Raw genomic sequence first — 10,455 nt, forward strand, 5'->3', positions numbered from 1 at the left:
AGTCTGGTTGCATGGAGACAGTGGCAGGTTGGTGACATGCCACGATCGTATGGAGCATGTTTCTGAAGCGACGTCGTCACTTGCAGATGTGGGTCGAACGTCGGCGCCAAAAAGCCCGTGCCACTCGAAGGATCGACCGGTACATTGTCAAGAAGGCCATGATGCGGTGGGCAAGCCTCACGCGAGCTCAGAAGCACCGCGCCCGCATGGTCGCCATCACTCGACGTCAGTGGGTGCACCACAAACTCCGACAAGTGTGGCGGCACTGGACCACGTACAAGTCTATGCGTCGCAAGTACGTCCAGGGATGTTTGAAAGCATTCAAGCACCGTCGCATCAAGTTGGAGCGACGGGTGTGGCATGCATGGGCTACCGCCACTGCGACACACTTGCATGCTCGGAAAAAGCAGAAGCAAGCGACATTGGCCGAAGCATTTCACGGATTTCGGCGCGCAGTGTGCAAGCAGCACGCCCGGCGCGATGTCGACCGACGTACGAGCCATTTGGCAACCCGGCATGCCCATCACTGGGTGCAGCAGTGCATGACACGGTATTCCACGACAGTTATTCCCGTGTCGATATCAACCATTCATGGCTGTAGATGGAGGGTGTTCGCGCTCCAGCGCCGTAAACCGTACGGCCTCATGCGCTTTGCTAGCTCCCTACGTAGCCATGCGCTGCTGGGTCGGCTGTGGACGTGCTGGCGCACTCAATACACTCAAGTACTTCAAACACGGCTACAAACCGCCGACGCGAAGGCAGCTCAAAACGTAGCAGAACGAAGCCGCGTCATGGCCGAGATGCTTCAGCTCAACGACACGACGATCCAGCTCGCCGAGCAGGTGTCTACTTGGAAGGCCACGTCAAAAGAAAAAGACGAGTCGATCCGTACGTGGCAGCAGTCCCATGACAAAATCGACCAAGCCAACGCGGTGCTTCAGCAACGAGTTGTCGCTCTTCAGCAACGGTTGCAAGACATGGAACAGGCGCGACTCGATCAAGAGCGGTTGGACGAAGCAGACAGGACGCAGTATGCCGAGCACGTCGGTGCTGTCGAAGCGACAAACGAAGGGTTGCGGCGGCAGCTGCGGAACAGCCAGGATGCATTACTTCAGACCCAGCAGCAACTTACGCGAGAACGTGAGAAGCATCAACGACACAACGATGACAAGAAGAAGCTGCAGCTCCAACTCGACCAAAAAGTTGACGTACGATCGCCATCGTTTGCGCGTGGAAACTCATGCTCTCCTCTGCAGGAAATGGCCAAGCTCCAGCGATCGTTGCAACGGGTCGAGGACACTCTTGCCGTCGAGCGGGCCGAGCGCCAAGATGCAGCCGCACGCTGCAAAGACTACGAGATGCGGCTGGCCGACACGGTCCGAGCCATACAAGAGCACGAAGCGGACCAAGACAACCAGCTCCGGCAAACGCATGATGTCGCACTTGACATGGAGCGTCGGTGGAAAGAAGCCGAGGCAAAAAATACCGAGCTGGTCAAACTGCTCGACGAAAAGAACAACTGCGTCGCGGCGTTGACGAGTCAAGTGCAGACGCATCGGTCGGTCGAGGCGCATCGCGTGAGCGCGTTGCTTGAAGAAGTGCAAGCAAATATACAAAAGAACCAACTCAAGACACAGTGCCAACTCGACCAGCACGTGGTAGAACCCTACGCTCAGGACGACATGCACGAGCTCAACGCACACACGGCCACGATCCACGACGACATCAAGGCGCTGCAGAACCGAATCATGCGTCGACTTCAGCAAACTCCTCTCGACACTGTGGCGGCGACAACGCGACAAGGCATGGTGTCCCACGACGTACCAAAAGGCAAAGCGCGGGGAGGGCTCAAGGCATCGACGAAACCCCAGGCGAAACCCAAGCCAAAGTAGGCATGTGGCGAAGGAACCAGCGCCAGCCAAGACTATTTATTCCAAAGGAGAGACTACGGGGGTGCATACTGCATTTGTCGAAACGATGGACGAGCTTCGACTACATTCCATTCGGAGAGACCCTAAGATACACGTGACAACCAACGTACTGATGGCATGCACGCACCACGGGGGATGGCCCGCCGTCGTGGTCAGGCATGTCGTTCGGGTTGTACTCGGGCAAAATACGTAGGCTGGACGCCATCGCGACAAGGGGATGGCCTCCCATGGCCGCAGACGACTCGGCCATCATTTCATGCAACCTGAAGCAAGGTAAAGTTCAATTCAACTAGAAAGGTTGGGTACCGTTCGGTGCTCGGCTTGTGTGGCGCGCAGGAACCCAGCGTCGGACACTCAGCGAGCCGAATCAAATTGCCCAAACTATCAACTGGGTCCAACTCGTCCAGCATCATGCCCTGCGCAATGCACAAGTATGCAACGTTTTGCCACAGCATGGCCACTCCTCGCGCAAACCCCATGCTTCCATCGGGGTAGAGTGTGTGACACCCCGCCCCTTCGCCGCTCTGCTCGCCGATCGTCGAGAAGGATCCGTTGAAGATCATGGGGTGCGGATACACCAGAGGGCTCAAGTACTTTGGCAAGAGGATCAGCAGGTGTATCATCCGGCCAAGTGCAGCCGACACGACCTCGGGAGGAAGATGCTCTGTCGCTTCGTACTGGCCAGACGATGGCACTGGAAGCTTGACGATCGTTCGAAAGTACCGCAAACGTGGCGCGGGAAATAGCTGGAACAACTGGAACAGCTGCAGCACCTTGGTCCGACGCATAGCCGTAAGGTTCTGCAAAGTACCGTCACGCTGCCATGCAACATTTGCTCGAGTGCATACCTGTTCGTTCCATCGGAGAACCCGACCCAGGCCTTCCATAATGTAGTCTACTCCGTCATCTGCTTCGCCTGCCGCGGTGGACTGGCCGTGAAGTCTAGTCTTCGCGACGAGGAGTTGTGCTTGCCGCTCGGCAATGTGGTGCTTCAACTTGGCCAAGGCGATGCGTTCTGCGGGACTCACGTTGCATCCACTACATATGCGTGTTTCGATGAATCAAGGAGTTACCTCTGTCAAGCGCGATTTGGCACCGCTCCCGTTCTTGCTGTTGGTCTTCCAACGCTTGGATGTCGATTTGGTATGACGACAGGTCCTTACTCTCAAGAGCATGGGCAGATTTCTCCCGCAAAACAGCTACATCTGCCCACAGCGCCATGAGGATCGTTCGCTTTTGCTGGACGGTGCTCCCCGCGCAGTTTGCACACAGCATGTTGATGCGATCGGACGACTTGGCGCATCCGCCGCATTGCATCGTCGATGAAGATATTCTCACTGGATTTCCGGATAATTGATCCCGGATAAAACAAGCCTGGACAGGTTGTGCAACCGGTCATTTTGAAATCGAATGACCGGCCACGGAAGGGGACGAGGCCGATCTTACGAGGGCCGCGGTGGTCGCACTGGCGGACGAGACGGCCACAAGCACGAGCATGCGGAAGCAAACAAGGAAAGAAACATCATTGGTTTCTTGAGCAAACCCTTGTCAGAGCGATTTGCAGCATTGCATGCGTCTGCGCTTCCTGTGAAGAAGAACGTCACACAGCAAAGTGCAACACGCGTTCAAGCTGTTCAAAAGGCGAAGCGTCAAACGAACGTGAATACACGCCGAGGTCTTTCCGCTCCTCCTCCTCCCGTTGCCCACAAACCCGCCACTGCAAAACATGAAACAAAAAAGCTGGCTCGGACACCCCAGAATATTCGAGGGATCAGCAGTAACAGGGGTCGAGGTGGCCGGGGACGTGGCGGTCGTGGAGGCTACGGAGGACGCGGGAACCACGGCATTCGTGGTAACGATCAAAATGCACCCTCCACTAAACCTGAAGACTTGGACTTTGACATGGATACGTACTGGCACCAAGGAGGCAAAGGGCCGGACCCGAAGCAGGCGGAATTGGATCGTCAGATGGAAGCGTACTGGGCGGCAAAACCTGAGAGGGAGATTCCAGACTGGTCCTCCTAATCTAATGTACCAGTGCAACACCGCGACTTTGTTGACCAGTTAATCGTACAGCGCAGGGTCGTACTTGACCCCTTCGAGCTGTTTCTTCCACGTCGCCCACTCAACGGCCGTGAGCAGCGGGGTCAGGACCGCCATGGAGTCCCGCGCAATTTGCTGGTACGCCTATGGGGCAACATGATCAAGTACGAGGTCAAAATTGACGATGGCGTGCCTTACCTTTGCGTTGAAATGGTATCCATCAAATGCCTTCGAGTCGCTCCGCCGCACAACGGGTGTGGAAAGGTCCGGCGTGAGCTTCACGGGCAAGTCGTCCATCTTGGTTCTAACGCATGCACATCAACACATCGCAAGGAGAAGGACGCCACGTACGACTCGCAGTAATCCACGAGCGCCTGGTTCGTCACTCGATGGGTTTCGTTCTCGGTATCAAAATCCGCATGGCACAGGGACCCGACGCACACACGTTTGCCCTTCTTCCGCAACGCGTCGCAAATCGCTTGAATGTTGCAAACAGTTTGCTCGGGGGAAATCGAAGGGTTCTTGCGTCTACGTTGTAAGCACTGAGCACTGGCCAATGGACGGACTGGACTGCTCCACCTACCTGGAATCGATGGACCCAACAATGACCATCACAATGTCGGCATCACGGAGCTGGGGCACAGAAAACACGTCTTGGAAATACTTCCAAGGGAAAATGTGTTGTTTAGAATGCGGAATGTAAGAAACAGGTAATGGTACCCTTACCTTGGTCGACGACGTGGGGTGCCACTGCGACGAATCCGTGTCGAGGATGCCACGGTTAATGACTTGCCAGCGGTGTCGAATCTACACGCTATCGTCGACATAGAGTACTCGAAAGGGCACCCACCCTACCTTGTCCTCCTTGGCCACTTCCTGGGCAAGGTATTGTGACAGACCACCGGACGTAGCCATGGTGATCCAGTCGCCAAACCCAGCCGCAAACCCATCGCCAATGATCACAATCTTGTGTTGGTACTCGTTCGCTTTCAACACAAGACGAAGTGGCTGGGTCAGCCATCGACAGAACCTCAACCATAGCCAAGCAGCGGCCGTCCGCACAGCCACATACACGTACAGCACGAGCGGCAGCATGAAGGAATCAACCCGCGCTTGCCGCGTTCAAATATCTTTTTGAGCGTTTCTAGAAAATACAAACGACCTTTGATTTTCGATCCTATCAACGTCACTCGGTTTTATCGAATTTTGATGTTCCACAAAAACCTGTCATAGAGAAAAATATTTTGAAAAACGGATACTTCGAAGTATTTGGAAACCCTTCACTACAGCGAGCCATGGACCCAGCTGGCAACTCGATGGACCAGACACACACCGACGACGAGCGCTTGCGCCAAGTAGCAGCTTGCATCCCGATTGTGCCCTTTAAGGGAGTCAGTTTCTACGACATTGGAGGCCTGTTGGCAAGTCCCGTCGATTTTGCCATCTGCATGGACCTCCTCGTCGCGCACGTCGAGCCCTTCGCCAACCGCATTACGTCAATTGGATGCTTTGACGCCCGTGGGTTCTTGCTTGGCCCAGTGATTGCCATGCGTCTCAAGAAGAAGCTGTTCATGCTTCGCAAGCCAAACAAGATGCCTCGGGTGTCCCATTCTGTCCGTTACGGAAAGGAGTACGCTGGCGATGACCCGAACGGAGGCGACGACGGTCTCTGCATCCAAGAAGGCGCCGTTGTTGCGGGCGATCAAGTTCTTCTCATTGATGATTTGCTTGCAACGGGGGGCACGATGGCAGCTGGAGTGGATTTGGTCAAGCAATGCGGTGGTCAAGTGCTTGCATGTGGATGCCTCATTGAACTCGGCGTGCTCCAAGGACGACAGCGCATTCTCAGCCGCCACCCTGGCACTACCATTTTCCACCTATTGTCGGAGAATCTGTGGGCGGCGACATCGTAGCAGTGGCGGACGGTGGAGCCCTCGTGGTCATTGCAATATCCAGCCTCACTGGTGGATGACACACGTCCAACACACTTGATGGCGGCCCCAGAGTCGGGAACATTATCTTCACATGAAGGACATTGTAAACTGTTGGATTCGTCACCAGCAAGAGCCTTGCATCGTTGTTCGGAAGAGGCTTCAGCAGCATTGATTCAGGGCCCTTTGATGTTGGAAGGTGCAACCCCTCGGTCCTCTCATTGGGACGAGATGGAACCAATTCGGGCCTCACCGAAAAGGTAGTGTTAGCCGTGTTGAGAGGAGTTCCGTTCCTCGCTCCACGGTGGACGTCATTGCCATATTGACCTGTTAGGGCTACTGCGATCGTCGCAATCTCGAACACCGATATGCATCGTGGACATTTGGTGGGGTAGCAATACCAGCGTCCCTTCCACTCCATCGAGGTGCGATCGCCTCCCGAGTCCTGCAACATCCCACGAGCGTCGGCTGGTTTTAGCTTGTCTACCAAGTGGAGTTGAGCGTCCACGTGACATCTGGGGCCGCCATGCATTCGCATCACCAAGGATACACATGATCCCTTCCATGTAAGCCAGAGATGAACACTTCGTTCACGGCATAGACATTCGAATGTACAACGAGTGAGGAGGCGTGGAAACCTTTCTCCGTTTCATTTCGTGCCCTCTCTCGTCTCCCTGTTTTGCACAACTTGCAGCTCGTGCCTTGTGCACACGGCAGCATGTTTCGAGCATGTCTAGACGCACCACGACAGTTGAATCGTGATCGTCCTTGACTTCTCGACCCCAAGGGGACAGACAGCAACAGGCACACGAGGCTCATGGCCTTTACGATTCCATTCGTCGACAACAGCGCCGTGCCGCGGTGTTTCTATACTGCGCGCATGCACTCCCACTGCGGGCATGGTGGCGGTGTGGTTGCTTGTCGACAATCTATTGGTTAAAATGAGAATTTTGATGTTACTTGATTGGCTATAATTGAAAAATGGTTGCCCCTCAAAACTGAGGTGCCGGCATCTTTGGATCTCGCCTTCGACTCAAGTGACTTGTACCAGCGGGAAGTGAGATGTCGGGCAGCCATCTCTCCAAGGATTTCTTTGAGCTCGTCAAGAGCATCGGCGAATCCAAGTCGAAGCAGGAAGAGGACCGAATCATTGTGTCCGAAGTAGCGCAGCTGAAGCGCAAGATGACCGAGTTGAGTCAAGCGTCCAACTCCCAGGCCGCGCAAGCCAACAAGAAGAAGCAAAAAGAGTTCTTGATCCGACTCATGTACGTGGAAATGCTCGGACATGATGCTTCCTTCGGATATATCAAGGCGGTGGAAATGACTGCGTCCACGAATCTCATCCAAAAGCGCGTGGGGTACCTTACATGCTCGCTGACGCTCTCCCCCACCCACGAGTTTCGCTTTATGATCATCAATCAACTGCAGCGCGACCTTCAGTCGGCAAACCACCTCGAAGTGTGCTCGGCGCTCATGGCAGTCTGCAAACTTGTGACCACGGAGATGATTCCTGCCGTACAACCCATGATCCTTGAATCTCTTCGTCACGAAATTGAGCTTGTCCGCAAGAAGGCCGTGATGGCCCTCCATCGGTTTCATCAGCTCAATCCCGATAGTGTGGCTGGCATTGGCGACAGTCTGCGCCGCACTCTTTGCGATCGTGACCCGAGTGTCATGGGGGCAGCACTGTGTCTCTTGCACGATGTAGCAGTGATCACTCCGTCTGCGTACAAAGACCTGGTGCCCAGCTACGTGAGTATTCTGAAGCAAATCACGGAGCACCGCTTGCCGCGCGAGTTCGATTACCACCGCATTCCTGCCCCGTGGATTCAAATCCGACTGCTCAAGATCCTGGCGCTCCTCGGCCAGGCCGATCAAACGACGAGCGAAGGCATGTACGAAGTCCTCCACGACGTCATGCGCCGCGCCGACACAGGAATCAACGTCGGATACGCCATCATCTACGAATGTGTCCGCACCGTCACGACGATTTACCCCAACTCGACGCTTTTGGACGCGGCCGCCGCGAGCATTTCGCGCTTCATATCGAGCGACAACCACAATTTAAAGTACTTGGGTGTCACTGGGCTGGCTGCGATTGTAAAGGACCACCCGCGGTACGTAGGTCCTGTATTCTCTCCGTTGTGTTTGCCCGATCTCACGGACCGGTCGCAGATATGCTGCGGCCCATCAAATGGCAGTGATCGATTGCTTGGAAGATCCCGATGAGACGCTAAAGCGCAAGACCCTCGACCTTCTCTACCGCATGACGAATCCCGTCAACGTCGAGTTCATCGTGGCCAAACTCACAACATTCCTTCGCGAAGCGACGGACGTGTTTTTGCGCACGGAATTGGTGTCCCGCATCACGCAATGTGCCGAACGGTGGGTGGACGTAATTGCGATTTCTTTGACGTGGCATTATCTAGATTTGCACCAAGCAATGCGTGGTATATCCAAACGATGACAAACGTGTTTGAGCTGGGCGGGGACCTGGTCAAGGTCGAAGTGGCGCATAACCTGATGCGCCTCATCGCGGAAGGCAGCGGCGACGATGAGGACCAAGATGCGGAATTGCGCCGCGATGCCGTCGACACGTACTTGGAATTGCTCGAAAAGCCCGTCCTTCCCGACATTCTTGTATGCACGATGGCGTGGGTGTTGGGCGAATACGGGTACCTGTCGGATGCAATGCACGTCGACGAGATCGCCGAGCGATTGTGCGAGTTGATCGACCGGCCGTTTGATAACGAGGACGTAACCCGCAGCTACATTGTGTCTGCAGTCACGAAGCTCCTCGCCCAACTTGAAGGCCGCGGACTTGCCGTCGCAGAAAGCATGATGCACAAGTACAAGACGTCACGCCACATTGACCTCCAACAGCGATGCTTGGAGTACTTGGCGTTGAAGCCATTTCCTGAATTGCTCGTCCGCACCCACCCCGTTGACGCTAGCTGTGAAGACCTGGATGTGGACGTGAACTTGTCGTTCCTGCAGTCGTTTGTCGACACAGCGCTTGCCAAGGGAGCTCCTCGGTACGATCCCCCCGCTGATTTGGACGACGACGACGGATTTGGTGGTCGCCGGTCCCAAGTGCAGCTCAACATCGAAGCGTACAAGAAACCCGAGTTGCCGTACGCTGGCGTCAAGCTCCAAAGCAACGATCCGTTGACTGGTGGTGGTGTTGCATGGGCTCCGTCAGGTGGTCCGTCGTCGATGTATCCCGCACCGGGAGCTACCCCGGGTGCCCCTTTCGGTGGCGCTCCTCCGGCTGCCGCTGGCTGGGGATCGCAGCAAAAGTCTGTGCGAAATGTGTGGGGCCCCACTGGTATCAACGCAAACGAACCGTCCCAGCAACAAACTCAACCGTATGGCATCAACCAACCTCCGTATGGATACCCTCCTCAACAGCAGCAGGCTCCGGCCGCGCCGTACGGTGGCGGACCTTCAACCACGTACCATTCCGAGTCGTCGTACCGCCATGATGATGAAGACACGGATGACGATCCCGTTGTCGACGAGCGAGCTGTCATGGCTGCATCGTTGTTTGGTGGCGTGCCGGGTGCCGGCCTACCCGCCGCAAAACGTGCATCGGTGAAGAGCGCGGAAGCTCCTGGGTCGCTGTCCCGGAAACCGACGGTGAAAAAGACGATCAAGCGCAAGTCCGTCAAATCCGAGGGCGACCAAGGGAGCAACTTCCTGAACGCGCCCCCTGCACCGCAACAGCAGCAGCAACCTGCGCACGTGGATTTACTCGACATTTCGTTCGACTCGAACTACGCGAGTAACCCGTTGTCGTCGACCAACAGGTACTTGGACCCGTTTGCCCCGCAGCCAGCTGCCGCCGCCCCTGCTGCTCCGAAGCCTGCCGACGCCGCTCTGGACCCCTTTCAAATGAGCGGCCTCATCAGTTCCATCCTGCCGGACAAGTTTCAACACCAAGGACAGTCGTTGGAACCGTGGCAGATTACAACGCAAGAATTTGGCGGCCGTTGGGGCTCGTGTCCTTGCGAAATCAAGGCATCCGTCGCGACGTCCACGATTCGGTCGCTCGACGACTTTTGCCATCGGATCCATGGCAGCGACATCAACCCTGTCGAAGCCATTGCGCAAAGTACGTCGCCCTACCCGTTACGAACTGATTTTATATGGATGCTAACGTTTCGTTGGATGTGTGTAGCAAGCGAAGTGATTGCGGCCGGGCGCCTGCGCCACTCCGACGCTGTCGCGCTGATCCACTGCAAAGTGCGACCTGGCGCGTTGGACATCACGGTGCGAACAGCCGAGCCGGCGTTTTCGAACGCGTTGAGCGCGTTCCTGGCCCAGATTTTGAAGTGATTGTTCGCGGACGTGTCGACGTTTGGCTAGCCCTGAATCGAGTTTGTGTTTTTCGAGTTGCTTTTTTCTCGACCGCAAACGCGGTTTTTTTTCAACTTTTCGTCGAAAATCGATGAAATGCCCAACCAGGTATTTCTAAAAATACGCGGAAATTCCACGTAAGGTCGATATCGTACTTGATTGAGACGGTTCCGGATAAAATCCGGACACAC

General features: G+C 55.5%; 6 protein-coding genes across 9 annotated transcripts in view; 4 read left to right on the forward strand and 2 right to left on the reverse strand.

Moving 5' to 3' along the window:
- The window catches only part of H310_06369, a 7,892-nt gene extending 4,633 nt beyond the window's left edge, over positions 1–3,259 (forward strand). Inside the window, exons 3-5 of one of the 2 annotated variants that reach the window (XM_008871414.1) lie at positions 87–550; positions 602–1,208; positions 1,257–3,259. In XM_008871414.1, the coding sequence (XP_008869636.1) occupies positions 87–550; positions 602–1,208; positions 1,257–1,892 (1,707 nt within the window). In that variant the 3' untranslated portion in view covers positions 1,893–3,259. The remainder of the gene's footprint in view (positions 1–86; positions 551–601; positions 1,209–1,256) is intronic. The other variant, XM_008871415.1, reaches the window with a different exon arrangement.
- Positions 1,879–3,259, reverse strand: H310_06370. 2 transcript variants are annotated; one of them, XM_008871416.1, is made up of 5 exons: positions 3,005–3,259; positions 2,780–2,946; positions 2,238–2,731; positions 2,059–2,194; positions 1,879–2,014 (listed from the first exon to the last, which is right to left on the reverse strand). In XM_008871416.1, the coding sequence occupies exons 1-5, from the start codon at positions 3,246–3,248 to the stop codon at positions 1,946–1,948; spliced, it is 1,110 nt and encodes a 369-aa protein (XP_008869638.1). In that variant the 5' UTR covers positions 3,249–3,259; the 3' UTR covers positions 1,879–1,945. The 2 variants fall into 2 exon arrangements, with proteins under 2 accessions (XP_008869638.1, XP_008869639.1); XM_008871417.1 differs by lacking the exon at positions 1,879–2,014 and having other exon boundaries at positions 2,015–2,946.
- Positions 3,260–3,341: 82 nt separating this feature from the next.
- Positions 3,342–3,982, forward strand: H310_06371 (hypothetical protein; the record flags this gene model as incomplete). The annotated part of the gene is made up of 1 exon (XM_008871418.1): positions 3,342–3,982. One exon carries the CDS (start codon positions 3,342–3,344, stop codon positions 3,954–3,956), a length of 615 nt encoding a protein of 204 aa, XP_008869640.1. The 3' UTR covers positions 3,957–3,982.
- H310_06372 (hypothetical protein) lies at positions 3,346–5,094 on the reverse strand. Its single transcript, XM_008871419.1, has 6 exons — positions 4,830–5,094; positions 4,701–4,781; positions 4,558–4,637; positions 4,326–4,502; positions 4,173–4,278; positions 3,346–4,118 (listed from the first exon to the last, which is right to left on the reverse strand). The coding sequence occupies exons 1-6, from the start codon at positions 5,067–5,069 to the stop codon at positions 3,996–3,998; spliced, it is 807 nt and encodes a 268-aa protein (XP_008869641.1). The 5' UTR covers positions 5,070–5,094; the 3' UTR covers positions 3,346–3,995.
- A 138-nt stretch (positions 5,095–5,232) lies between these two features.
- H310_06373 lies at positions 5,233–6,636 on the forward strand. 2 transcript variants are annotated; one of them, XM_008871421.1, is made up of 3 exons: positions 5,233–6,165; positions 6,240–6,330; positions 6,384–6,597. In XM_008871421.1, the coding sequence occupies exon 1, from the start codon at positions 5,270–5,272 to the stop codon at positions 5,885–5,887; it is 618 nt and encodes a 205-aa protein (XP_008869643.1). In that variant the 5' UTR covers positions 5,233–5,269; the 3' UTR covers positions 5,888–6,165; positions 6,240–6,330; positions 6,384–6,597. The 2 variants fall into 2 exon arrangements, with proteins under 2 accessions (XP_008869643.1, XP_008869642.1); XM_008871420.1 differs by having other exon boundaries at positions 5,233–6,330; positions 6,384–6,636.
- A 278-nt stretch (positions 6,637–6,914) lies between these two features.
- On the forward strand, positions 6,915–10,300 carry H310_06374 (hypothetical protein). The gene is made up of 4 exons (XM_008871422.1): positions 6,915–8,022; positions 8,081–8,290; positions 8,335–10,019; positions 10,086–10,300. The coding sequence occupies exons 1-4, from the start codon at positions 6,968–6,970 to the stop codon at positions 10,241–10,243; spliced, it is 3,108 nt and encodes a 1,035-aa protein (XP_008869644.1). The 5' UTR covers positions 6,915–6,967; the 3' UTR covers positions 10,244–10,300.
- The last annotated feature ends 155 nt before the right edge of the window (positions 10,301–10,455 follow it).

The sequence above is a fragment of the Aphanomyces invadans genome (genome assembly GCF_000520115.1).
Source record: "Aphanomyces invadans strain NJM9701 unplaced genomic scaffold supercont1.11, whole genome shotgun sequence".
NCBI lineage: Eukaryota > Oomycota > Saprolegniomycetes > Saprolegniales > Verrucalvaceae > Aphanomyces > Aphanomyces invadans.

What these genes read in the sequence shown, in the direction of transcription:
- H310_06372 (XM_008871419.1), bottom strand. Translation starts at nt 5,069, where the DNA reads ATGCTGCCGCTCGTGCTGTACGTGTATGTGGCTGTGCGGACGGCCGCT. An exon ending in ACCCCACGTCGTCGACCAAG is followed by an intron (nt 4,638 to 4,700) that starts GTAAGGGTACCA and finishes TTCCCTTGGAAG; the next exon opens with TATTTCCAAGACGTGTTTTC. An exon ending in GTTGGGTCCATCGATTCCAG is followed by an intron (nt 4,503 to 4,557) that starts GTAGGTGGAGCA and finishes CTTACAACGTAG; the next exon opens with ACGCAAGAACCCTTCGATTT.
- H310_06373 (XM_008871420.1), top strand. Translation starts at nt 5,270, where the DNA reads ATGGACCCAGCTGGCAACTCGATGGACCAGACACACACCGACGACGAG.
- H310_06374 (XM_008871422.1), top strand. Translation starts at nt 6,968, where the DNA reads ATGTCGGGCAGCCATCTCTCCAAGGATTTCTTTGAGCTCGTCAAGAGC. An exon ending in ATTGTAAAGGACCACCCGCG is followed by an intron (nt 8,023 to 8,080) that starts GTACGTAGGTCC and finishes GACCGGTCGCAG; the next exon opens with ATATGCTGCGGCCCATCAAA. An exon ending in TGTCGAAGCCATTGCGCAAA is followed by an intron (nt 10,020 to 10,085) that starts GTACGTCGCCCT and finishes GGATGTGTGTAG; the next exon opens with CAAGCGAAGTGATTGCGGCC.
- H310_06370 (XM_008871416.1), bottom strand. Translation starts at nt 3,248, where the DNA reads ATGCAATGCGGCGGATGCGCCAAGTCGTCCGATCGCATCAACATGCTG. An exon ending in CACAAGCCGAGCACCGAACG is followed by an intron (nt 2,195 to 2,237) that starts GTACCCAACCTT and finishes ACCTTGCTTCAG; the next exon opens with GTTGCATGAAATGATGGCCG. An exon ending in ACGGCGGGCCATCCCCCGTG is followed by an intron (nt 2,015 to 2,058) that starts GTGCGTGCATGC and finishes CGTGTATCTTAG; the next exon opens with GGTCTCTCCGAATGGAATGT.